This window comes from Parasteatoda tepidariorum, chromosome 7, assembly GCF_982258835.1.
Source record: "Parasteatoda tepidariorum strain Cologne lab strain chromosome 7, Ptep-v5.0, whole genome shotgun sequence".
Classification (NCBI taxonomy): domain Eukaryota; kingdom Metazoa; phylum Arthropoda; class Arachnida; order Araneae; family Theridiidae; genus Parasteatoda; species Parasteatoda tepidariorum.
The window spans coordinates 89,690,241-89,718,155 of NC_141761.1; the positions used below are offsets into that span (position 1 = coordinate 89,690,241).

Genomic DNA, 27,915 nt, shown 5'->3' on the forward strand with positions numbered 1-27,915 from the left:
GCAAAATAATTTTCAAAGCCTTAGATGATCATGAGAAAATAACTAGTTTCTGACAAAGAACTTTTTTTCTTGATTATATTATAAAAGACCGAGGGATTTTTCGGTTTGGTATCAGAGGGTGGAAAATGAAGTCTGAAATTGAGAATATCTTGCAAAATGCAGCAGAGTTGCACGTGAGAAGGCAATAATCTCATCGAACCCAGCTCAGTAGACGAATATGCGGACTCCAAAGTATTTCATCAAACATGTTAAATGATTCGCGCTTTCATACACTATGGACCGACGGCACTGCGAAATGAATTGCGAAAACATTTAATAGAACAATGTGAAAAGCACGCTTTTGCACAATACGTGGCGAAAATCGACATGGTAAAGAAAAAAATTTCATTTTTGAAAAGGGAAAATTAAGCACTTTTTAAAAACACCCAACGAAAAAAGCACTTTTGAGGGCTTTTAAATAAAGAAAATCGAAAATAGGTACCTTTAAGCACTTTTTAAAAATGCTATGCAACCTGATAAATGTTAAAATTCAATTTTAACATCAGTGCTCATTAAAACAAGTAAGTTATCCTATAAAAGTAGCAAACTAAGCTAATTCATTATTTTCTTCAAAATACAAAGCATTTTGCAACACTTATTCAAAGTCATATTTCATTCATTGTGCAACTCCTTTTTCAAAACTGATTAAAGTGCCCCCAACTTTATTGGTTGCCTAGCATATTTCAAAATGCTTCGAGTTCTCATTGTACCAGAAGCAGCCAGTATTTTTTTAAAAATTAGTAATATTAAAATCAGAGAAATAATTTATTGTGTAATATTTCTTTAATCCATGATTTCCTAAAAAATATTGCATGTACTCAATTCATCATAAAAACTCGATCAAAGGATCACTTTGAAGGAGAATAAATAGCAAATATTGTGCTCAAGTTAAAAATTAAGAGATTTTGATTAATAGTTATAATATAGCTTATAATTTAATTGTAGAAAATTTTCATACAAATAAAGAAAATTTTTAAAAGAAAATAAAGAGTTTTGTACAAACCGTAGTACAAATTTCTTAGTTTTTAGAGTTCCCATCTAAAAATATTAATAATATTATGGATCACAATTTGTAACTAACCAAGCTGTATTTTTAATAGTCAATAGTCTTAATTGCAATAATGGCTTTTCACCCTCAAAATAATATATTCACACAAAAATGTTAAAGAATTATCTAATCTATAAAGAGCTTACATGGAACATGCAATCATTTAAAAACTTTTGCACCAAGAGTTGAACAATTTTGATTAAATTAGCTTAGATAATGTGACATCTTTAGTAATTTATGAAAGTAATTAGTCTCATTTTACAAATGTCTCTTAATATTGTACAAATGTATCTTGTATTGTAAAAACCCTTTCCAAGATTAATTTCATTTTTATGACTAAACACTCAAAATGAATTACTTTCAGGTCCACTGCCCTGACCCTTTAATCTACATAAAAAAATTTTTACTCTTCTGTTTTTATATTTTTGAATTACTATCGGTAATCACACATTAGTGTAAAAAATCGTAATATGTCAAAAATACAATATATATACAGTAAAAACTGGATGTAATGAGTAAATCGTATAAGGTGAAGTTTATGATTATGACAAGATCAGTAAGCTTTGCATTGATTTGTAACACTATGGAAAAATAGTAAAAGTTAAAATATTTACTGTACTAAAATGCTCATAGGTCTTTAAGTTTCAAATATGCAAAACTTAATACTATATACATGATGGAATTACTGCACTGCTAAAAGAAACCACTTAAAATTAACTGATTTATTAATAGAAAAATTCTGTTACCATAAAATTAATCTTTACTTCTATTAATTATAAATATAAAGAATTTTAAACACTGCGTAAACTAAATAAAGGTTGCTAAGAAATAATAAAGATTAAAATATTCTACAACTTGAGAAGTTATAAGTTCTACCAGAAGCAAAATATTTCTGCTTAAATTTAAAACAACACGAAGAGAAATCCTAAGAAATTTTTTGGATCACCGGGGACTGTTACAAAAATACTGTCTTACTGTTACAAATTTTCTTTAAAAGGAAAAAAAACTGTTGTGCATTAACACATATTTTTGAAGATGAAAAAACAAGAATAATACAGAATTTTGACTGAAACAAAAAAATTCCCTCCAATTTTTTTTAAAGTACTGTTTATTTCGCATGCAAGGCCAAAATAAATCTGTAGCAGTGGCTGTGCTAGTTTTGCAACTGGGATGACAAGTTTTTAAGGTTACAGAGCACAATATAATACTAAAAAGAAAAAAATAGAAGACATTCCTATATATATTTATTTTCAAATTACGAAAGTTTAAAACAGTCATGATTTCACAATACTTCGTTTTTACAAACCTAACCTTTTATGAAACAAACATGGAGGCCATTGCCTATTTTTCTTCATTTTCACAAAAAAAAAAAAAAAACCTGAGTTCCTAATTTCAGAAAAGAAAAAAAAATTCTGACTTCTTCAGAAAAATTTCAACATAAATCCAATGATTGCATGAATGTTAAAAATAAGCATATAAAAAAGAGAACAGTTTGCATAGCAGAAAGGGCTGGGTAAATACTTGCTACCGGAATGCATGATTCGAAACTATCGAGTCATGATATTGTTTTAAAAACATCAGAATTAAAAACATAGAAAAATCCTACTACTGAAAAATCATTTGGATTAACGAAGAAAGGGACACAAAAATCTTTAAAAAAGACAGTTTATTCATGGAAAAGATAGACAAGTAAAGAAATAGGTTGCCAAGAGCTTGATCAGGTTTGTCACTCTGAGAAGGGAGGGGGAGGTTCTCTGCGTTTTTTATTTTTATAGAATTATACTAAAAATAAATAATAGGCAGTATTCTTTTTATTATAAATACATAATTGATTCTGAATAAAATGATGAATTTTTCAACACTTTTTAATAAACTAAAAACAACTAAACATTGCCACTTATTCTAATAAAACTATGATATAAAAGTAGTAAAATGATAGCGAAAAAATTATGCCACGAATTTTAACATCACCACACCAAACACATGACTAATGTCAGTAAGTGATGTACTTTTTTTATTTACATCCAAATTACAATTCTGCTGAACGGACTTTACTAAAATTCACACAACCAAAGTATGTCATATTAATAATATTGAACTTTTAAAACTTTGAAAAAATAACTGCCGAAAAATTACCTTTATTCGGAAATTTAAATATGAAACTTAAAATGTTTTTAATTTCCAAATTTTTATCAGGTTCTGCTGCAAGCCACACATCAAGAACTGGTTTTGCACTTCTACTTTAATTAATATTGAAGTTTATAGCTTATGCACATTCAGGGTGCTTAGCCAAATCTTTCAACAAAAAATAAGCACCTTTTAAGCACTCAAAAAATATTTTTAAGCACTATGTACATTAACAAAACGCAAAATAAATAATTTTCAAAGACTTTACATGATCATGATAAAATAACTAGAATTTGACCAAGAACTCTTTTCTTGATTATATTAACCATTAAAAAATGATCAAGAGATTTTTCGGTTCGATTTCAGAGGGTGGAAAATGAAGCTTGAAATTGAGAATATCTTGCAAAATGCAGCTGAGTTGCACATGAGAGTGCAAGAATTTTACAGAATCCAACTCACTAGAAACACATGCTGACTCTAAAGTATTTCACCAAACCTGTAAAATAATTAGTACTTTCTTAAGCTATGGACTGACAGTACGCTGAAATTGATTGTGGTGGAATGAATTCTGAAAATGTTTAATAGAAAAATATAAAAAGCACGTTCTTACATAATATGTGGCAAAAATCGACATTTCCTTTCATAAATCTCATTTTCGAAAAGGGAAAATTAAGCATTTTTTAAAAACACCCAATAAAAAAAAAAAAAGCACACTTAAGGGCTTTTAAAAAAAAAAAAAAGAAGAACCTTCAGCACTTTTTAAAAACACTATGCACCATGACATTTGATCCTTTCCAGCCTGGCACTTATGCACAGTTAAACTTTTAAATTTTTTTTTTTTTAAATGTTTCGATTCAAAAATTTTATAACCAATAAGTTAGTAACTCTTAAAAGCTACTGAAGTAGCTTTTAAGAGTTACTAACTTATTGGTTATAAAATTTTGAATAATAAAAATAAAATATGAATAATAAAAAGTATATTATGAATAATAAAATAAGAATATTATGAATAATAAAAAGTATTCTTAATACTTAAAAGAAAAATTTAGAGCTAAAAATTTCAATTTATCTTTTTTTAAATTGCCATATCTTCCAGAAAAAAGTGACAATAAAATATGTTAAAAAAGATCTTAAATGTTGATAAAAAGAAAACTTAATGAAAAAATAGTACCAGAGAAAAAAGTCATCTGGTTAAACACAACTTTAGTTTGGAAAATTACAGATTTAAATGGGAGAAGGAAATTTTGAGAAGCCTTGTGATTCTAGACTGCTCTAATGACTCACAAGAAAATACGTAATTAGTGAATATTCCTCAAGTCAAGTTCAAGGATTATAGTATCTAGTATGAGAAAGCAATTAGCTTGCGAGTGACAACCACAGTAGCAATTTATCAACGATGAAATTAACAAGAGAAATAAAATTTCATTTTGTTATGAGGGGAAAAAAGCAGTAATCAGCAAAAATTCGAGATTTTAGATTTTTTTTAGAGGGCGGAAAATGAAGTCTGAAATTGAGAATCTCTAGCAAAATTGCATATGAGAATGCAATGATTCTTCCCCCTTAATCAAACTCAGTACACATGCAGATACACAAGTATTTCATCAAAATATGTAAAATGATTGGCGCTTTCATACGTTACGGACCGATGGTACAACAAAATGGATTGTGGTTGAATGAATTGCGAAATTGTTGAATTCTTTCGCATAATAGGTGGCGGAAACTGACATGGTAAAGAAAAAAAAATAATCTCATTTTCGAAAAGAGAAAATTAAGCACATATTAAAAACACCCCATGAAAAAACACCTTTAAGGGCATTTAAAAACTGAAAATAAGCACCTTTAAAAAACGCTACGTACCATGTATAGAGGAGAGAGTCGGGTAGCCCTGCTCAATTAAGGAGTATTGCTTATATTTCTGTATAATATTGAGTAATAATCAATATATTTGTATGTTTCTATTGTTTTATCATCTAATTAAATCATGCAAAAAGAATAAACTAAAAAAAGAATAGTCTAACTGAAATAGAAATTTAAAAAATTTGACTACTGTATTCAACATATTTTCAAAACTATTGTTTACCATGTTACCAGCTGCATAAATACTTGAAACTTTGAAAATAATCTTTTTTAATACAACAATTATTGTTCGATGGCCCATTGACTTGAAAAAATATTCTATACACATGAAATTGACAGAGGCGGGGGTACCAGACACTTCCCTAAGTATTAATAACTTCACTAATCTATGCATTGGATGTGTTTTTGTCTTAAAATTAAATTAACCCACATCTGTGTTATATCATGATTTCTGCACAGATTTTTATGCCTATGAAACCTTTGCAGGGTTCCCACTCTTTTAACAAAGCAAAAATTAAGGACCTTAAAACAGTATAATAATTGTTTATCATATTTATGATCTACAATTCACAGTCCTAGTGACAGTTATTTACCTTTCTTAAAAAAAGATGAACCAATGTTGGTTTTTTTTGGGCACTTGAAGAGACCCACCGCTTTCCATGGTGGATTATTTTCAAGATTTATTGACAATCAATAGGCTTTGCTTCAAAAGCAAAATAATTGTCTTTAGAACTCTCAAATAATAGAACAGAAATTAATTTGAAACTTAAACTGAAATGAACTCAACCTGTTTTAAGAGTCAACTAAGATGTCTTTAATTATAATAGAAAAGTGAAGTATATGTTAATTAAAAAACCTTAGGACTTCTAAAACCTTATGAATATTTTTTAAATTTACATAAAATTATAATTATTGTTCTCATAAATAAAATTCCCATTACAAGTACTTAACTTTTAGTATGATACAAATTTTGCATTTTTTAAATATCCAGATTTTGATTTAAATTATAATTAAATCAAACTTCACTTATGAAAAATTATTAGTTTTTATGAAATTAAATTACTTACACAGCTTGAATATGTTAATGAACTAAGATATAATTAATAAATGAAGTTCATATATTATTATTGAATTAGGATCAGAATCCCCCCCCTCTAGTTTGTTGAGTTCACAATTGAAAATTTGCAATTTCTTTCATATATTTAAAATAAAAGAGTAGACAAAGAAATCTGGGGAAAACATTGGAAAATTTATTAGAACAAGTTTTTATATTTCGCTGCTAGAAATACATCACATATTCAGTTGGGGGCTAATCTTGCTAAATATAAAGTTACGCCAACTAATTCTTTCTCACAATTAATAAAAAGCTACTATTAATAAATTTATACGGGTATATATTAAGAAAATTAATACTAAAAAGTTGAATTAAAGTTATGCATGAGTTTTCATAACTATATGTCATGTTATATTAAGCCCTATTCCAATCAAATACAGGTCCTACATCTAAAAGTGTTCCATTACATCATTAGGCTTAATTTAATATTTTTTAAATTCATTGCAATAAATTTTTTAATGAAAATTTTTATAGGATAAAAATATATTTAAGCTTGAGATAATTTTTGGACCAAGATGTTTCATACATTAGTTCTCAGTGTAAAATATGAATAAAATGGTCTAAAACAATTTTTCAAAATTGTCAGCAGATTCCTATGGTCAAAAATTTGGTGATAAAAGTGTTCCATTACATCATTAGGCTTAATTTAATATTTTTTAAATTCATCGCAATAAATTTTTTAATGAAAATTTTTATAGGATAAAAATATATTTAAGCTTGAGATAATTTTTGGACCAAGATGTTTCATACATTAGTTCTCAGTGTAAAATATGAATAAAATGGTCTAAAACAATTTTTCAAAATTGTCAGCAGATTCCTATGGTCAAAAATTTGGTAATAAATAAATTATTAATTTTTATTATTATTAAGACATTTACTAGTAATATTTCTTTATAATTTTTTCCTAATATAATTCTCTATTATTAGGATTTTATATTTTATTTTTATCCCTAATTCAAAGTTTAAAACTATATACAGTGGAACCTGTAAAAGTGATCACCTGAGTAGTGACCATTTGACTTGGTCCCGAGGGTGGTCTATTCAGACAGGTTCCACTGTATTTTATTATAAATTCATCTTATAAATCATCTATCAAAAATGTATAAATTAATATCTTATTTTGTAACATTCTATAAAAAAAACATTGAAATTGGTACGTAACTTAGCCATTTTGAAATTATTACTAAACAGCAAATGAGATATATTTACTTTTATGTGATGAGCTTTATATAGTTATTTCAAACCAAAACTGTTATTAGAAATTAACTTCACATATTACTAAACCATGTTGTAAAAAAAACAGAAAAGTATATTAAGTTGCAATGTTAACCAAACAAAGTGATTAATATTAAAATCTAAGTTTGAATCTTATTCTAATAGACTGTATTGAAAAAAATCGGGGATCTATTGAGTAGTTTTTATGTAATAATCTGTTTGTCCTTCAGAATTAAAATAACGTTTCAATCCTCAAAAAATATTTTTTTTGCAGTGCAACAAAACAAGTTATAAGTAGTTACCAAACACTTAATTTCCTTGTTAGAAGTAAACCATAGATTCTCATTAGGTAGCCTGGAATAAAAAATTTAAAGAAATTTTGAAAATACCTGGCGTTTTCATCAAAAACTCCAGGTTTTCTGTGGACTGGAATTTTTTTAAAAAAGAAACATAGTTTTTTTCAAACCCAGTTTATTCGGAACTTACATTTCAACAAAATTGGGAATTTTAAAATGTTACTGCGTTTTGTAAATTTACTGTAACTTAATACACATTGAAACATCATACAAATTTATCTAATTCTTCAATGTTTTTTAAGGATTAGCTTCAGTTAAAATTTTTGTTTTTTTGTTACTTCTTTTCTTAGGGCTCTAATTCGTTAAAAGCTACCAGTAGAACTAAATATCTCAGACTCTGTAAATTTTAGAAGTCAATGTAGGTCTTAAAACTCCCAAGAAAAAGTGCGATCTCTTTCATATGCAGTATCTCCCTTGCTCACACCCTATTCTTGTAATTTAGAATACTTTACATGCCTCATGGAATATCATTATAGGAAAAAAAAGAAAAGAAAATATTAATGAAAGAACTAATACGTTAATGAAAAAAAGAATTTTTTTCCTCTTCCCCTTTCTAGCCTCTCTAAAATGCTTTACCTAAAGAACTAATACGTTAATGAAAAAAAGAATTTTTTTCCTCTTCCCCTTTCTAGCCTCTCTAAAATGCTTTACCTCAAAGCACGGTCCTTGTGGCAGAATTTTCTCGGGCTTTCTACAACAAAACTCTCTAGCACTAATATCTTTCAGCAAGATACTTTCAATAATAACAAAGATGTAAGTCACTAATTTAAGGTAACAAAAACGCTGTGTTTATAAAACCAAAAAACAATGTATTTTTTTTAAAATTGAATACGCAATATTTTTTGATTATAATATTATGGGCAATGTTCTCGAACTTTGTTGGGGGGGGGGGGGGCACACTAAATATTTCCATTCTCATTTTGCAGATTACCACCTAACTAAAAAATAATTAAATATCAAATCTTCAGCAGCAGTAATTACGGAAAAACAGATCAATGACAAAATCATGATAAATTGGGACTCTTTTAGAAAGGAGTTACTCAAATGCATGTTTATTTTCAAGTTGTGATATATGGGGCTGTAAAAACTATGTGGAAATCAAACGCAATAACTGTTAAATTTTTTTTTTTTTTTTTACAGGATTGCCTCAAAATACGCAATTTGAATTTCCCATATCGCCTGAAATATATCGGGATATCTAAAAGCCACATGAAAGTCAATGTCAATAATTGAGTGCTACAAAAAGTGATTATTTAAATGAGCCATTCAAATTTTATAAGTAAATTTCTGCAGAAAAGCAAACCAAAATCTTTTACTTCCCAAAAAGAAAAATCTTTCTGCAAGAACTATGTAAAGTTCTGTGACAATGTCTCCTCGATTCTGCCAAGGGGAGCATGGCCTTATATTAAGCAATACAAGAACGATTTTTATTTTAAATATTTTTGTAAGACTGAAAAATTGCTTTATCAACCATGATACTAAAATTAAGGACTTAAAAAAAAAAAAAAAAAAACAGCCTTATATCAAAATTAAGTACTTTCAAGGACCCTTACTTTCCAAAATAAAAATTAAGCAGTTTTTAAGGACCATGGGAACCTTGCTTTGGCTTTTTTCTCCCAGGATCCATGGTGTTGGTATTTCAAGAAAAATATGTAAATATAATTTTTTGGATGGAAGGGAAACACGTTTCACTAGGGAGGAAAACTTTAACACACAAAACTAATATAAAAACCTAGACAACACAAAAGCTAAAATTTGGAAAACAAAAGACAAAAGTTTTGGAATGGCTATTTTCTGATTTTATACACAGAAAAATAACATGTTTTTACATAAAAATTGCAAAAATGGCAGAAAAAAAATCTAATGTCTGTATAGAATACTAAAACATAAAATAAAATAGTGTTATAAAAACTTTTTAATAATTAAATACTAATATTTTTATATTCATTTTCTTAAAAACTGTACATTACTAAACAATGAAAGGCATGGAAAAAATTTCAAATATATAACTAGCCACAAGCAGTTTAATAACTTGTGATAGGTATTCTTTTTAAAATATTTCTAATTAAAATTAGAAATTACGAAAAATTTAACATCCTTATATCAGTGAACAAAAGAAAATCAGCAGTAGTTTAAAAATTCAATTTTATTTGAAAAATATTTAAAATACTTATCGAAGATGGTACATAGCTGAATACTTGCTTTCATTTCTTATAAACGAAGACATGATTGATACATAGCTCCACAGCATTGACTTTTAATTTGTTGAGAATACTTTCGGTAAAAACCAACAAATATTTTTAATAGACATTTTAACTTGGATAAAATATACTGACTTTACCATAGTAACAACACAATATTGTTAACAATGATTTTAGAAAAAAACATTTTTTACAGGCAGATCACGATAGAACCTCCAGACAATTATGATACAAATACATAATTGTTGGCTTAAATATTTCAATAAAAAATTAATAGTTTTGTTTTAAAAAAACCCAGGAATTTAAAAAAATAAAAATATTTTACAAATTAGCCAATGTAAAGACAATAAATAATGTTGTGTAGAAAACAATGATAATTAAATTAGTTACAAATGATTTAAAACTATTGAACAGACAAACAAATTCAACAGACATTTATTAATATAAATTAAAATAGAAAGAGATGACTAGAATAGTGACTAGCAACAAGCAAGACATGTTGACTAGCATCAATTAATATACAAACCAATGATAATATTACGTCTTTAAACCCTCACCTTCTTTTGTTTGAGCATTTGTTATTTGAAGATCAAAGTCCGAGCTTTTTCCGATCCTCTTCTGTTGCATAATTGATTTTTTTAAATCAGCAACTGATATGTATAAGCCATCAAAAATTACTGTATCCTGGCCAATATTGCTCTTGAATCGGTAATGGACAGACATTGTAAATTTCAAGTCTTTGATTCAAATAGTTCTTTATAAATTATATTTTTGAATAATCAAGTCCACAACTTTGGTCTCCTTTGGAAAATAGATTGATAGACGATTAAAACGAAATCCAAAGAGCAAAATCCTCCATCTATCTTCTTGGAAAGGCACAATTCATCCTTGAGGTCTAGAAAATAATATTCAGATATAGAACCTTACAATAAATTTATAAAAATATTGTCAAATAATAACAATATTGAATGACATAACTTACTCTTCAAGGATTAAACAAAAAGTAGGTGTTTAACTTAAACGATTCAAGTGTCTAAGAGCTAATAAAAAAATCCACCTTGTTTAGCTATAATTATTTTTAATATTTTTTTAATTCCAAAAGAGCCAGATTTGAATATCACATTTGCTTTAATGATATAAAAAGAAATTTATTTCAAGCTCAGAATATTGCTATAAGCTTAGAATATTGTTATAAGTTTTGAAGCCTTAGCAAGACAAATGATTCCTTATTTTACTATTTAAAAAGCAGCCAAGAGTTAAGAGCATTCGTTGCTATTCTGCAGTTGAACATAAAGCTGTATTTAGATATATTATACAAAAATTTTATCTTTTTCCAAATTTTAACTACCTAATAAATACAGTAATCAGTAATACTACTCTATGCTTTACCAAGCAAGCAAACTGCTATTTACTGAGGTTGTCTTCAACATTGCATTTTAAGTTAAAGCAGGGGTCTGTTTAGAAGAGATTTGAAAATTTATCATTATTGTTTTGTTAATCTATAAATCGAGGGAAACTAAACATAGTGCGCGCATTCTTATTAATATTAAATATTTTTTTTGGAAATAAAGAATTGAATAATTTATATTTATTCATAAAATTAATTAATAGAATATTATGTGAATAAAAATTAATTCTAATAAAATATTATAAATTTAAGAATTGTTTAAGTTTATTTAATGCATAACACATTAAAAGTGATACATTACTAGGTTGTGTTATTTAAAATATGTCAATTGAAATTATTAAAAATATGAGTGACTTTGTTTCCATTAACTATCCAAAATGAATATTCTGTGTCAGTATAGGCTAAATACCAAATATCTGTAGGTTGAATCTCTAATTTAGCAGCAGCAATTGTTGAGCAGTCATATCTATTTACAATTTAAAAATTTCTTGCAAAGGTTTTCAGCAATTTTTGCAATAACAGGACACTATTTGCATAAATTCACAAAAGCAGGATCCTGGTTGAAAGAATGTGACTTAACGCTTATTTCATATTCACATATTATGAATAGTTCTTTCGCAATTTTACAAAAACAGAACTTTCACAAAATGTCTGGACAGACCCCCAGTTAAAGTTAACTCCTTTAGCTCTCAGACATATTTTTTAGACCTTAAAATGTGAGGCCAATTTCACATTCACGTGGCAGAATTTTTCCGAGCTATCTACGACAAAACCTACTGAGAAATCAATAGCTGCAAAGATAAAATCACTGGCTTAAAAAGTAAATGCTCAAACGCACGATTTGAATTTTCCATATTGTTTAAAATATATTGAGATATTTAAGAATCATGCGAAAAAATATATTAATAACTGTCGAAAATACAATCGAAAAAATTATATTGATTTAAGATACTATCAGATTAAATTAAGAGTATTAAAAGTGATTATCTAAATGCATGGTTCAAATTGTACTGTTACAAATTAATTGTAAATTTCTGTAAGAATATTATAATGTTCTGCGACAATGTCGCAGTGAATCTGCCTCGGGGTTTCACATACGCTGAAGTTCACCTGCCTCATGTAATTCAGCAGAAACAAATTGATAATTTCAAAAGCATTTTATCATATTTACAAAATGAGCTTACACATTAAGGGATATTATATTGTTAGCAAAAAGATAAACACGTGAACAAAACACTCAAGATGACACCAAGACCCATTTATTGTATAACAAAAATGACTTTTTTTTAAAACTAAAATATTTTCTTATTAAATTTTAAAACATGTTCAAAACTATATGTATTAAATGTAACACTGACTCTCAATGTTAAATGTATATACCATAACACAGAATCTTGTCTTATAGTTCATAAACCTTTTGATATAGCTAAGGAATAGATTTTAACATTAATAACAAGGCAGTAATAACTATGGTCTTTGAAGCATTTAGAACTACCACAAGAAACAAGGCTGGAAAACACACCGTACTAGTGTTTAAAGCCCTCTGTACTAAAAGTTCATTTCTCAGTCTCGTATGAAGACCAACCAAATAGCCAGTGGCAAGTAGACCTTAATAACTTAGTAGTAACTTTTTCCTCAAAGTTAATGAGTAAGCGACTGATACGGAAAGGTTCTTTTCCTTTAATAGTCTCTTTTTTTCTTTGATTGAATTATATCTTCTGGCAATACGATATACCTTTAAATAAAATAAGTGAATTGTTAGAGAACTCTATCCACTATCTTTCTACCACATACTGATGAATTCTGAAGGGCGAAAATTTTGAATAAGGACATTGAACATTTTAATGATAACTGTGTTTTCCAGAACCTTTTTCCACTTTTATCACATGCACACTTTTTTCGCTGACTCCCCACCTGGCGAGTGGCTATTTTGAGGTCACATGATAACTGTATTTAAAATTAAGAGTAACTTAGATAAACTGAATTGATTGATTTAAACAAAGATTTAGATTTTCTGTAAATTATAATAGTTTACGCACCAGGGAATATATTATACTTGATTTATTAGAAACATTAATTAATTAGAAATACAGAAAATTCTCAGTATATTTCTTAATTTCTAAATATTTCCTCTAAATGAAGTTTTTTTTTAAATCAAAATTTCCTCCCATTCTTTTTAGGTTAAACACTTCTTGAAATATCTTAAGAATGTAAAGTTTATAGATGTTAAAAATCTTTGATTATAAAAACAAAGAAAAAAAATTATTAAATGCTCACATTTACTTAACTTAAGGAATTATAACCAATAAATACACAAAATGACATGTAATCTTCTTATAATTATAAAATTTTGCAGAGAGACCAAGGGGCCAAATAGATTTTAAACTTATAATTCTATTTTTTTATAATATATAATAATATGCAGATGTTTGCTTGGGGAAAGGGGTGCTAAAAGTTGTATCTTTCGAGTAAGTTCCTTTCCGTGATATTTTTTAAAAAAAAGTCTTCGCATGCCGCTGCCAAGAATTGGCGATTATTCTGCAGCAGATCATGAGATGGAAATCTATCAGGGTTCCAACTCTTTAAACAAAGCAAAAATTAAGGACTTAAATAGTATGATTGTTTATCATCAAATATACCACCAGTGACAGTGCCAATTATTTACCCTTCTTAAAAAAAAAAAACAATTTTATTATAATGTAGATACTGATAGTATTATATCAATTAACAAGGCTTGCCAAAGTGGGACCAAGCAATTTTTGCAAATCGGGGTTGGTTTTTTTTAAAATTAATATTACCAGATTATTAAATGTTAACAAGATTTGTGAAACTAACTTGCAATCCATTTTTAATGATTTCAGATTTCATTGAAATTGAATTGAAAAACTAAAGAAATTAAAATTTGTAATTTTTTTCACACATTAAAAAAGAAAGAGTAAATAAAGAAATTTGGGGAAAATATTGAAAAAATTAATAAAACAAAATTTCATATTTCGCTGCTACACATACATCACATTCAGCTGTGGGCCAATCATGCTAAATATTCTGTTATGCCAAAAAGTTTGTCTCTCTAAAATGGCCCTCCCTCAATGCAAGGTTTAATTCAGGTGATAAGATAATGACTTTTTTAAAAATATTTTTGGTAAAACTGAAAAAATTGTTCCTATCAACTATAGTGATGCTGAGAAAACCTTGTAACAAAATTGAGTACTTTTAAGGGCCCTTATTTTCCAAAATAAAAATTAAGCAGTTTTTAATAACCGTCTATCCACCAAAAACCCTCATTTGTGCAATTGGCAACTACTTAACTTTATCTACAAAATTTGCTTATATTGTGACAATAAAAGAATTAAAAATCAAAATTCAGATTGATAATAAGTAACAATTCATAGTTATTACCTGTAACATAAACTGAATAGTTAAAATAGAGCAAACATTATCACCTTTAAAGTCTTAAGAGTGCCATGTTTTTATGAAAATCTATTAAAACTTTCAATAAGTTTCAATATTTTTTTTTAACATTAAATATATAATAAATTATGATTATAATTGAATATAATGCAAGCATTATGTTTTACTATCCAACAAAAATAAACATGTCCCAGGTTTTGACAGTTTATGACATGCAATATCAAAACCACGAGATGATGTCAAACATTAATGTAAATAATACGTTGAATTATGATAACTTTACACACACTAACAATCGGTCATACATAAAATAACTCATTAATCATATAAAGTAGTTATGATAAAACTAATCAAAATCCAACATCAATAATACACTAATTCCATTTGTAATACAGATGTTTGATTAGTATGTACAGAAGCACATTGGAAACTTATTGTTAGAGTGAATTTATAATCATTATATTATTTTCCAGGGTTGGCTCAGCACTTCCAACAATGTTTGGATACTCTGATCTTGTACAAACCTTGGATAAATTTTTATAAGTTAAACCATATTTTTTTAATGTATCAATAACCAATATATATAACTTAATAATTGGGGGGATGTAAAAATTAAACAAAAGCTTATTTACTTACAGCTTAAACAGCAAAGTAACACTTAATCATTAAAAACCCCTCAGAAATATGACTATTAGCACAAAATGGTATTAAAGTAAGGAATATATTCTTAACATCGGTATATTTCACTCAATTTACAAGGTAAACAACCTTTATCAAGGTTATATTACTGACTTTACAACATTTCTGAAGAAACAATGCAATGCTAATAACTCTACAAAATAATCAATCATGCGAGAATTTGGCGCCATGTACCTAGATTTACAATATCCAAAATTTTCAACAACAAGCTCAACAAGAAAATCAAAGTACTTAGAATTTCCGTATGAAAAATTTTTATAGAAAAATAAATTAACAAGTAGTAAAAATAAGTAATTACCATTAAGATTTCAACGAAACCGTTATAAGAGGAAAATCAAAACAAACAATACGTATATTAACTATTCTAATCTGTAAATTAATACAGATAAATAGGTCAAATTCTCACCTATAAAAAAGAAAAGGAAAAATTCGTGTTTTCAAGGAAGAGGGAAAATCTGGTTTGCAGAACATTTAGGCTTAAATGGAGGTCAATACTTTTATTAATTAAATTAACAAATTTAGTTATTTTCATGATAATAAGAGAACTATTAGGAATAGCTTTTCAAATATGTTATCAATACTAGTTCGATTTTTACTTACCCGATGAAAAATTTCATGAAGATCACGTTATTAAAAATAAGGTCATATTGCAATGATGATGACGCGTGACATCATGAATTCAACGTACCTATCAGTAAAAAAAATCAAAATATAGAATGGCACTTAATCAATATAAAATGAGCTTACACTAAATTTTAAAATGCTTTTGATTTTAATACCTGTAATAAGACAATATTTTTAATTTATTTCAGCAATCTAAAATACGAACAATGAAAACAAATCACCACTCGATTGCAGATTGCAACTAAACAGGAAATGGCTGCAAACGTCACTTTTGAGCTAGGCCAATCAGAACAATCATTTGTTTAATTGCCACCAGCTTTAAAGAAATTATGTTAGTTTACACTTTCAATTTGTTGTATTCTTTAAGATAGGCCTCAAGACAATGTTTTAAAGAATTTGTGGCAGAAGACAGACTTTTGCGATAAAGCATGGTTTTAAGCTGATGAAGTGAAAAAAGTAAATAAAAACAAGACGATCGAGAGGGGATCAGAATTTTAACATATTGCGTATAATAACATTAAGGATAATCAGTTCCATTTATAATTAAGAAACCTTTAAGATAAAAAAAAATTATTTTTTTTTATCTTGAATCTTGGCATTATTATAAATTTTTGTAAAAATTTAACAAATGGTATTCATGAACTTTGAAAGTTTGAAACAACTCCTTTTAGAGACTGCCCAGTCAGCTGATGCAGATAAATGTTTGGAATTGATGAAAACATATAACACATTATCTTCTGAAATGTTTGAAGTTTCAAATAAGAATGGTGATACAATTGTACATCTTGCAGCGAAGTCTGGTTCAACTGCTATTATTAGGTATTATTCATTCATTGCATCTTTATGAGACGACATTAATGAATGCTTGAAATGCGTTTTCCTCAAGAATTTTGATCTATATATGTTTGTAAAGTAAAGCGAAACGCAAATATATCACATAACATCAACTGTACAAACTGTTGAATATTCTCAAGAGAGAGTGGACAACTTACTGACCCTGTTAAGTTAACCACTCCGTAGATTGATCACCTGTCTAAGCTCACCTTAATTATCGAGTATCTAAACGAGCAAAAACAATTATATTTCTCCTTTGTAGATTGAGCACTTGTCTTTGTGAACCATTATAATAAAGTTTTTTTTTTCCGTGTGCAATTATTATTGCCCTGCTAGTGGTCAACTTACACAGGTCTCATTGTACGTACAAATGAATTAATATATGCTTCATTTTTTGCTATTAAAATGAAAATATATATTAACACAGGGTATGAAATTTCAGTTTTGAAGTTACTAGCAAATTTTTGCTTGGCAATATTTTCTCAAAAAATATTATATTTTAAGGAATGTAGTATAAAGGACTTTTTGATGATCATAACAGCAAAGGGAAGTAGAAAAATTAAAGCACATTTATTGCAAAATATTAGTATTTTTTAAAAGTAAGGTTTGAATGATTCCATTATTATCCAAATATTATTAAAATAAGAAAAAAATATCAGAAATGTTCTGATACTATTTACATTTATGTTCATGTACTGTATCTTATTTGTAATATTTAATTTTTTTTAAACAAGTTTTTTTAAATTTTTTTTTAACTTAAAACACTTAGCACAAGTTTTTTTCTACTTGAAACAAATTACTTAAAACAATTTATAGGTCTATTAATTATAAAGTTAGTGATATTAACCAAAAAAATTATTTTTTAATTTTTAAAATGTATTCTTTTACAAATCCCTTTTTATCTCAAACTTAATCTCATCTATTTTTTTAAATTCAAAATTATCAGGCATTTTAAGCATAACAGTTTGATTTACTATCACAAAATTTTAAAAAGTAATTAAAGTGAAGCACTTTCTAATCTACAGTCTTATTAAAAAAAAAAAATAGTATATTCTATGTCTTATAGTAACTGCTACCAAAAACTGTCATTTTAATTGTTTTTCTTTTAAATTTGCTAATTTCTCGTAATAAGAATAAATTTTTTTTCTCTTATTATAATTCGATATTTCTAGCTTGATGTTTATTTAAAAAAAAAAAAATCAGCAACAATCTGTTTTTGTGAAAAATTTTCCCACAAATTTTATTTTTATGTTGAAGTATAATTTTGTCTAAAAGTAATTTTAATAAGTTAAAAAAGTAAAATATTCAATGAAAAACTTATAAAAATTTTATTTTTTTGTTGATTCTTGGAAATTTGCTAATTTTACTTCTCAAATTTTTTAAAGATTCTGATAAAGTTTGGTAGAGTAAAATTCTCCCATATTGGTGCCCTGATTTCCATAAAGAAGAAAAAAAAGTTGAAGCTTTTTATGTTACATATATGTATATATATTATATTATACCAGGGGTCTGTCTAGGTTTTTCTGAAAGGTACCTATTTTGTGAAAATTTAGACATAATTTGTGAAAAATTATATTTAAAAATCCAACACAAAAATATAGCAGGAATATGGATTTATCATTTCTTAAGGAATACAAAAATAAAATTTTAAGAAAAAGTATTTTGTGAAACTACCGTTTTTCCTAAAATTAAATTTGTGAAACTACCGTTTTTCATAAAGTTGAATTTGTGAAGGTACCGCTAAACGGTAGTAAATTCGGTCTGGACAGACCCCTGTATACCCTTTGGTTTGCTCAGCATAAGTTAATCTGGCTTGTAGCTCAAATTTCTATTCAGGGGCTCTTTGCTAGTAGTGTACATTACGATATATTTTTTAATCAATAACTTTTTGGTTTAGATATTTGATTTATCATCTATGTTTATTAAATATTAGAAAAAATAAACGTAATTAATATCTATAGTTTGATAAGACTTATTATTATTATTTTTTTTAAAATCTTCTTGAAGGCAGAAGACGCTATTTATTACTTTTTAGTCTTTTATTCTTTTAATAATATATTATCTTGTAAAAAAATGTTTTATGCCTTTGTGCTGGTTCAATCAATTGCGATTTTTAAAAAAAAAAAATTTAAACTGAGCTAGTAATTATTTTATTTTAATCTATATCAATTAAAAATTTGTTATGTAAGTGTTACTAGTAAGTTTAAGTTATTAATTATTTTTCAAAATTATTAACTTCACTTTTTTATGTAACAATTTTATTCATGTTTGTTTCCAAATAGATGTAAGATGATAATAATGCAAAATTAATTTGGTTAAAAATAATTAATAGCTTATTCATGAATAAAATTTTATGAAACTTTCATGCCTTTAAATTGTTAATATCAGTACGTTTCTAGTTTCTTGATGCCTATGGTGATTTTTATACATTTATTTTGTCCTTACTTTTTCTACTATTTTAAGAAATATTTATGAATTAATTTTAATTACGTTTTATTTTATGCTGAATTACTTTTTACACATTATACATTAAATAAATGTAAGCTTATTTGTAATGCAAATTTTTGTTAATGAGTATAATTTGTCAAACTTTCAGGCTATGTTTTCTCCACTATGGATTAGATATACTAATTCAAAGAAATAAAGATGGGAAAATGCCTCTTCATGTTGCTGCTCATTCTGGACAACTTCAATGTGTAGAATATCTTTTATCACGTAATGTTCCTGTCGATGCTTTAAAAAGATCAGACTGGTATATCTAATATTTTTGATTGAAAAATAAATTTAAAAGGAATAAAATTTCATTTAGAAATATAATTGCTAGATAATGACCTACATTTTTTATGCTTTGTGATATGTAGGTGCTTTGCTTGGGGCTATTTCTGTATCATGATCTTTTGCACCAACTACAATCTACAAGATGCCAAATGGATTTTAAATTTACAAACTATTTTGAATTTTTTTTTGTAAATGTTTGCCCGCAGGTGGATTCGAGTTATACCCTTTGAGTTGGTCCCTTTCTGTGATATTTTTTTCAGTTTCTTACGAGCCACTGCCTGAAAGTTGCCAAGACTTAACGATTATGCCAATGCAGATCACAATATGAAATCTTCCCCATGCCTGTATTCTTGGCTAGTGTGTATTCACAATAGAGAAAATAATTTCTCAGTGGTTCAGCTTTAAAACTTTTTAAAGTTTAAATGGTGGTAAGTATCGTTACAACAAAAAATTTTTATTCTTTAATTGAAAAATTTTCAATTAAAGAATAAAATTTTTTTACTGTAATGCATAAAAAAGTTTAATATTTCAATTATTAAGTTTTTTTTAAAGAGTTGTTATAGGTGTCAAGATGCCTTAAAACTGAACGAAAAATTCCCCCATTTTGTTTTAATGATATATAATGGGTATAAATCGTGCACAATTATAGCACTTAATAATAAATAAAAAAAATGGGGGGGGGGAATATAGAAAAAACTGAGAATTTTGAAGTTGGCATGTAACAGTAACATGCAAAATTAAATGTAACATTAGCACCAGCAAATTACTTATATTTTCTAGTTGCTCCAAGCAAGAATATCTTTTTTCTTGAATTGCTATTGGGAAGGTATAGGTGCTATTGAACATGTGGTTTTCTTTTCTCTCACAGAAACTTAATTTGTTCTGACTAGTTGAGTATAGCCTTTTCAATTCTGATAACTTTTCTCTTATAACTTTTTTGCATTATAAAAGATTGAGTGATTGAGAAAAACTAACATGAAATTAAAGATAAAAGAGTCATACCCTCATTAAAAATTTGAGTTATAGTGATATTTAAGTTATTGAAATTATAGTTAAATAAGTGCTTTTGCTAATTTATTTTATTTCGATTCCAGGACTCCATTAATGCTAGCATGTACCAAAGGTGACCTAAATATTGTTAAAGCACTGATTAAATATGAAGCAAATCTTACATATCGAAACAAAGATGGATGGACTGCTTTTCATATTGCTGCTAGGTAAGTTTAATTATTACTCTCTTATTCTGATTTTTAGTATGAAATAAGGAATAAATTGAAATTTTTTTTTGTATTATAGAGAAGGTTGTGTAGATGTTGTTAAATATTTGTTAAAAATTGATAAAATGCTATGGAGGACACAAAGTAAAAATTCTCGAACACCTCTTCATACTGCTGGTTAGTATGACTACTTTTAATTTAATAAAAAGTGTATTGTAAGAATATGTTAAGTGACATTTTTGTAAAAGTGAAATAATCTGCTTCAGTGTGTGCATAAATTTCAAGAGGCTGTAAAATATTTTTTTTTGACGATCAAAACTCTGTTTTAAAACTTAAATATTTTAAGTGACACTTTGAATAATTATCAGTTTTAAAATGTTTGGAGGCATCAAAAAGCTGCTTTCTTTAAAAAAAAAATATTGTTTGAAAAAACTATTATTTACTGATAAATTTATATATAATAAATAATTATATAATAAAAAATAATTATAAATATAATAAATTTACTAATTAATTTTTAAGTTTTTAAATAAATTGTTTCTTAAAGAAAACCCCCAAATTATTTAAAAACTTTTACAAACTAAATTATTGTTTTATAGATACAGCCAACCATAACATTTCATTAAACATAGAAGTTTGAGTGTTTTTTAATAATTAGCTCTATGAAGCTCTCAAAACATTTTTCTTTCTTCTTACCAATTGAAAAATCTTAAATTAATTACTCATTGCATTTTTCTTCAAATAGTTAATATTTATTTACAAATTAAAGCCATATTTGGCAAGCAAAAAAAAAATTATTTTAGTGTAAAAATCATATTCAGCTGTAAAATGTATTGAGATATTAAAAATTTATATTTAAAATATATTTCTTAATGAAAAGAACATTAAATATAAACTTTGGAATAAATTATTTTAAGTTTATAGTATTATTTTTTGCCTAAGCAAAGAAGTAATTGTAACCATTAAGCTCTTTAAATGTTATCTGTTCTTATCAGTTTAGTAAATTATAAATTAATTTGTTATTGTATTTTTTACAAAATAATCCATACTTCTTTGGAAATTAAAACACTCTTCTATGAACAAAAGGAAAAAGAAGTTGGAAGAAATACATATATTTTTGCATGAATTTGATGTTATTATAATTTTTTATTTCGTGGCCATAGAAAGTAGAATGCTTTTACGTTTAAAAAATTAGCTTTTGCTGTTTTGTTTTAATGCTGTGAAGGTTCCAATTTATGAGATTATTTTATATAAGAATTAATACTGCTTTCATTTTTCATAAAATTAATAATTTTTAGTATCAGCTATTATTTAATCACTGTAGTTAAAGGTTTTATAACTGTTATTAGCCTCCTATTACTGCATCCTGATTTAAGATTGCTATTGATTTTGTTAAATGATTGTTATGAAATCTGATATAATTCATTATATTTCTCATAAAACTAATCCTTCATAAAATAAAAGAAGAAGCACAGACTTCATTTTCTTAAGTTATATAATTTAATGATAATTTTTAAAACATTTTATTTGCAACTAGAAATATTTTTCTTTTTGTTGCTTTTTGTAAAAAAGGGGGGAAAAAGAACTTAAATCAAGCTTAAATCATGCTTTAAATTAAACTAATATTTTTAAATAAGCATAAAACTTATGAAAATTTTTTATTTAGGGGACTTAGTGTCCTATTGCTAATTATACTTAATTGTAGAAAAGCTTACAAATAGTTTTTTAAGCTTCTTATAACTATAGGCAATTTCTTTTTATACTTGTATTTATTATAAAATTAATTTTCCTGTTTAAATGGAGATTTAACATATTTATCGATAGGTCAAATAAAAGTCCATTTTAGTGCCTATTGTAGTTTATTACCCAGAATGAGTAAATAATATTTAAGTAAGTTAGTAGTGAATGTTTTTAAGCTGTACAGTCCACTGCCAAAATTTATAGTATGTTTATGTTTGTTCAAGTTTTAACAGAATTTTAAAAGAAAATTAAATTCAAAATATAGTTATTTTTAAAAAAAAATTTAATTTAGAAAATGCATACACTGTGATCAAAAAGTTCTCATACGACTTTTGAAACACGTTAAAAAATTATATAAGTGTTGATGTAGTCCCAATTTTTTTCAGACAATTTAGTGTAAGGTATAAATTTTTTTTATTTTTTTCAATTTCTTTTTTCCAAAAACTTCACAAAATAATAGAAAAAATAGCCAAAATCACTAGCTAATATTTTAATTCAGTTATAGGTAATCAGTCAAAAGACGCATAATATTCTTCATTTAAAATATATTTTGAAAATAATCTTATTTTTATGCATTTATATTTTGAAGCTCTTCATGGTAATATTGAAGTTGTGAGGCTACTTTTGTCTGACACAGACCAACCAATAGATCCTGTTGACTGTTGTGGAATCAGCCCACTTATGGATGCCATTTCTAGTTGTCATAATGAAGTTTTCCAAATTCTTGTGGATAAAGGTGTAAGTTTTAAAATTTTATTTCAGCAAAAATCAAATACCATTGAGTAAATTGAATTTTAATTCTTATACTACTTTAAGGTTTCAGTTGCATACTAGTTTATTGTTCAGTTAAATATTATTTAACATTTAGGTAATTTCTTTTTTGTAACATTTATGCTTACACAGGGCTCATGTGCATCAGGTAAACTTGAAATTGTCAGGGAATTTGATTTTGGCAAAAGAGCCAGGGTATATTGTATTGTTTAGTAGAAGCCATGTATCTAAATCTTGAATCGATTTTTCAATTTCGCACATTTTCTGCACAAAAAAACAAAATAAAGTTTTTAATTGATATTTTACAAACCACATGCATTAGTCTTTTATCCTGTGGTTGATGCATGGTTTAATTTTTTAATACTAGGCAAATACTTCAATTCTCTTGATGCAATTGTTTTTTAAATTGTGCATTATACTAAGCTTTATTTATACTACACTTTATTTATACTAGGCTTGCAGGTGATCAAATTTGGGTCAACATCTAGTATCTTTATGTAAAATTTTGAAGTTGGAATCATCCTCATATCAATAAAGATGTTTGCAAACAAAATTTTTTCTTTTAGTTATTTTTCAGACATACTTTCTAAACTTTTTTATTTATTAATTAATAAACACAAAAAGTGAAAAATTAATTGAAGCAATTTCAACTTATCAAATTCATAAGCAAATTTTAATTAAATTAATAACTAAACTAATAGCCATAAAATTAAAATGTTTGCAATTTTTTAATTTTGTTCCCCTAAGTCACCCTGAAAATTAAGAAATAAAAATTAATTTTAAAATTAAATTTTTTCAAGAAAATAACAATGTGAAAAAAGAATAATTGTTGGATAATAACATCGAATTAATCATATTCATTAAGTATTCTCTTACATCATCATTAGGTAGTGGAAGATCAGGTTTTAAAAGGATTGATCAGTATAATTTGTTTTTGGCAAAAGAGCCAGAGTATGTTGTATTATTTTGTAAAACCTTTTAACTAACCATTTATGGTAACAATAATTAGCCATTAAGGTCCAAAGTAAATCACTATGACATCTATTACAACTATTTCCATTAAAATATTACATTTCAATGTGGTTAAATTTTTTTACGTTTATTTGAAATTAAAATGTTGGTTTATTACTATTCAATTAGTAATAATTTAGTTTAAAATTTGATTTTTTCTAAACAATCATAATTCTTCACTCTTTATAATCTTAATCATAAGTAAGGTATATAATCGCTATGTGATTAATCTGACTCTATTTCTATTTAATTGTCAGTACTTTAATTTTTTTTTAAAAATTCTTGTATGAATATTTGTTTCAATTTATAATCTATATACTTGCATATTATATATTGTACTTGTACTTTTGCTAAATGAAATTCTGTTTCTTAAAAAAAACATACTATTTGACTTATTTTTTCACTAAATATATAAAAAAATAGTTTAATTGCACACTGAACCTAAAATTTTATATTTCTAATAAAATATTGCATAGTATAGTGAAAATATGGTCTTGAATTTTACTGACATTCTCTTAGAATAATCATTGAAATTAAATTCTGAAATTGAGTGAAAACTCTAACTACAATATGCTTGTTTTGGAAAGAAAGTAAACATCTAAAATTTATTAATGTATATATATATATATATATATATATATATATATATATATATATATATATATATATATATATATATATATATATATATATATATATATATATATATATATATATATATATATATATATAGTTAAAAGTTTATAACAATACTGTTTTTTGATTTTAATTTCCAGGCATCGGTAAACAAAACTGATCGTCTTGGAAGGAACTTACTTCATCTTGCTGCTGAAGCTGGGAATGTTGAAGTGTGTACTTATCTTATTAATGTCTGTCACCTTAACATAAATTCAAAGTCAATCCATGGTCTTACAGCTTTACATTTTGCTGTCAAAGTAAGTAGTGCACATTTTTGTCTCTGAACATTTTTGCAGGCATGTGACTCGTCCTCTGATCCACAATTTTTTACTTCTTTATTTTTATCTTTTTTTCTCAATTTTTATTATTATTTTAATTATTTTCCAATTTTTTATTATTTTTCTGACAATTTTTCGGCAAAAATTGAATATGTGTTCTAATTGTTGTAATTTCATAGGTTGATAATATTTTCCTGATTGGTGCTTAAATTTGTATTAAAAGTCTGTTAATATACTATATTAAATTTAATCAAATTAATATACATTATAATTTTCATTGCTCAAATATTTTTCAGGTGTTTTATTTCAGGGAAAATGCATTGTATATGTTACTTATTTATTTGTACTATGTAGTTTGGTTGTAGAATTTATTTAGTTTTTACTTTGCTGCTCTAATTGTTTTACATTCTATCTGATTTTACATCTTCTTGAATTCACAAGATTTTAAAATAATTTATTATTATAATAGTTTATTAATATTCATAAGATTTTAAATTCTCTCTTAAATCATTTAATTTTGAATTTTTCACTCATAATTTTGATTTTAATATGCAATTCAGGCATACACCCATAAATGTGGGCTTTTTATAAAAATAAACCAAAAAAAAAGTTGCCCGTAAAATTACTTTAGTTATTTATCAATTATTTTTGACTTCCTTAAAATTTAGAATTTATTCAAGACAACAAAAGTTTTTTCTTTTCTTTTTCTAATTTATGTAAAAATATTAACAGAAAACATTTACAGAAAACATTTAAAATAATCTTTAAAAAATGTTTAGTGAACAATAGTAGTTTAAAAATTTAATGAGTGTATAATTATATGAAATATGTGCAAGTTGTTCCAAAATTGACTGACAATTTAAGAAGCAATTAAAAAAAAGGAGAAATAAATTTATGGTTTTCAATGTTTTGCTTATAAAACCAGTATTTCTGTAAAAAATATTGCCTAAGTTTATCAGTAGATGGTGTTTATTAAAATTTTTATTATTCTTTTGGATGCTCTGTTTAATGTATTAAAATTATAGAAAAAAATATTTATTTTAATATACTTTTAATTTTATTTTTTTAGGAAAAAAGTATCTTGTGCATTCAGAAGTTACTTGAATTTGAAGCTGATAAAACAATTCAGGATTGCAAAGGAAGGACAGGTATTTCTACTTTTTGTTTACTATATATTATTCTTTTTCTCTTAATTTTTCTATAACTCTTAATTTTTCCATATCTCTTAATTTCTTATTCTATTTCTCTTAATTTTCTATATCTCTTAATTCTATATCTCTTAATTTTTTTAATTGCAATTCTAGGCAAAGCAAAACTGTTGCTTTAAATGACTTTTTATTAAGTTTTAACTGTTTTTAATTATCGCACCAAATCATGAGGTCAAGTTTTAAATTACCCATCAATTTGGTGTTAAAATGAGCTATTTTCATAAATCAAGAAAGACTTCTATTATATATATATATATATATATTTCAGTATATAAGTCTTCTTTTTTGCCCTTAAAATTTATAGAAAATCAGGGGGATGACTTATACATCAGTAATAAAGTTAGACATTTGTTGATCAGTGTATTATTAAATAGATATGAATAACTCTGTAACAATTTCTTCTCCTTTCAAAAATTATTTTTATTATGTTATTAACAATTCATTTTGCATTTTCTCTCATATTTTTGTTACATTTAAAAGAGTTTTTTCGAAATAATATTTAAAATTACATTCAGAAAATTTTTTTTAAACAAAAGTTAAGATAATTTATCCAAGAGTGTTTTAAAAAAATATAACACAATGAAAATTTTTAAAAGATACCATAAAGCTACAAATTTTAGCTGTTGAGTTGCATAATGAAATCGTCTTCAGATCATTTGAAGAATTCAAAATTCTGCACTTTTTAAAAGATTTTACAATAACATTATTTGAGGGCAAATGTATCATATTCAGAGAGAATAGTACAAAATAATTTTAATTCGAGGAAATTTTGTAGTTTTAATTTTTTTAATGTTTTTTAGTTTTAAAAAATTTTAATGTTTTGATTTTTTATTGGTTGATATTTACACCAGGCATACCAAAAGTTTACTAGCACATAATCAAAAATAGGAAGTTGATTTATACATTGGTATCTATTCATATACTTGTCATTTACATGTTTATAAATATGCATAAATATGTCATGTAAATATATATATATATATATATATATATATATATATATATATATATATATATATATATATATATATATATATATATATATATATATATATATATATATGTATATATATATATATATATGTATATGTATAAATATATATATATACGTATTTATGCACCTTCATATTCATACTTAAAATATATATTTCTGTTCCTTTTAGCTCTGGATTATACTACAGATGAAGCAATTTGTGCATTATTAAATTCCAGTTATGGTGATGTATTGTTGAAAAAATAAATTAATTTTTTATATAATTTTGTTTCATTATTTTGATCCTTTGAATTCATATTCATTTTAT

The 27,915-nt window shown here is 25.8% G+C and overlaps 2 protein-coding genes across 3 annotated transcripts in view; one reads left to right on the top strand and one right to left on the bottom strand.

The window, feature by feature from the left end:
* Positions 1 to 16,391, bottom strand: part of LOC107453729 (uncharacterized) — a 46,720-nt gene extending 30,329 nt beyond the window's left edge. The window contains exons 1-3 of one of the 2 annotated variants that reach the window (XM_043041899.3): positions 16,255 to 16,391; positions 16,076 to 16,163; positions 10,515 to 10,852 (exon numbers count right to left, since the gene is read on the bottom strand). In XM_043041899.3, the coding sequence (XP_042897833.2) occupies positions 10,515 to 10,680 (166 nt within the window). In that variant the 5' untranslated portion in view covers positions 10,681 to 10,852; positions 16,076 to 16,163; positions 16,255 to 16,391. The remainder of the gene's footprint in view (positions 1 to 10,514; positions 10,853 to 16,075; positions 16,164 to 16,254) is intronic. The other variant, XM_043041900.3, reaches the window with a different exon arrangement.
* A 63-nt stretch (positions 16,392 to 16,454) lies between these two features.
* On the top strand, positions 16,455 to 27,871 carry LOC107453732 (ankyrin repeat domain-containing protein 16). The gene is made up of 8 exons (XM_043041901.3): positions 16,455 to 16,918; positions 19,530 to 19,685; positions 20,806 to 20,928; positions 21,008 to 21,105; positions 23,258 to 23,406; positions 25,227 to 25,385; positions 26,476 to 26,554; positions 27,778 to 27,871. The coding sequence occupies exons 1-8, from the start codon at positions 16,728 to 16,730 to the stop codon at positions 27,852 to 27,854; spliced, it is 1,032 nt and encodes a 343-aa protein (XP_042897835.1). The 5' UTR covers positions 16,455 to 16,727; the 3' UTR covers positions 27,855 to 27,871.
* The last annotated feature ends 44 nt before the right edge of the window (positions 27,872 to 27,915 follow it).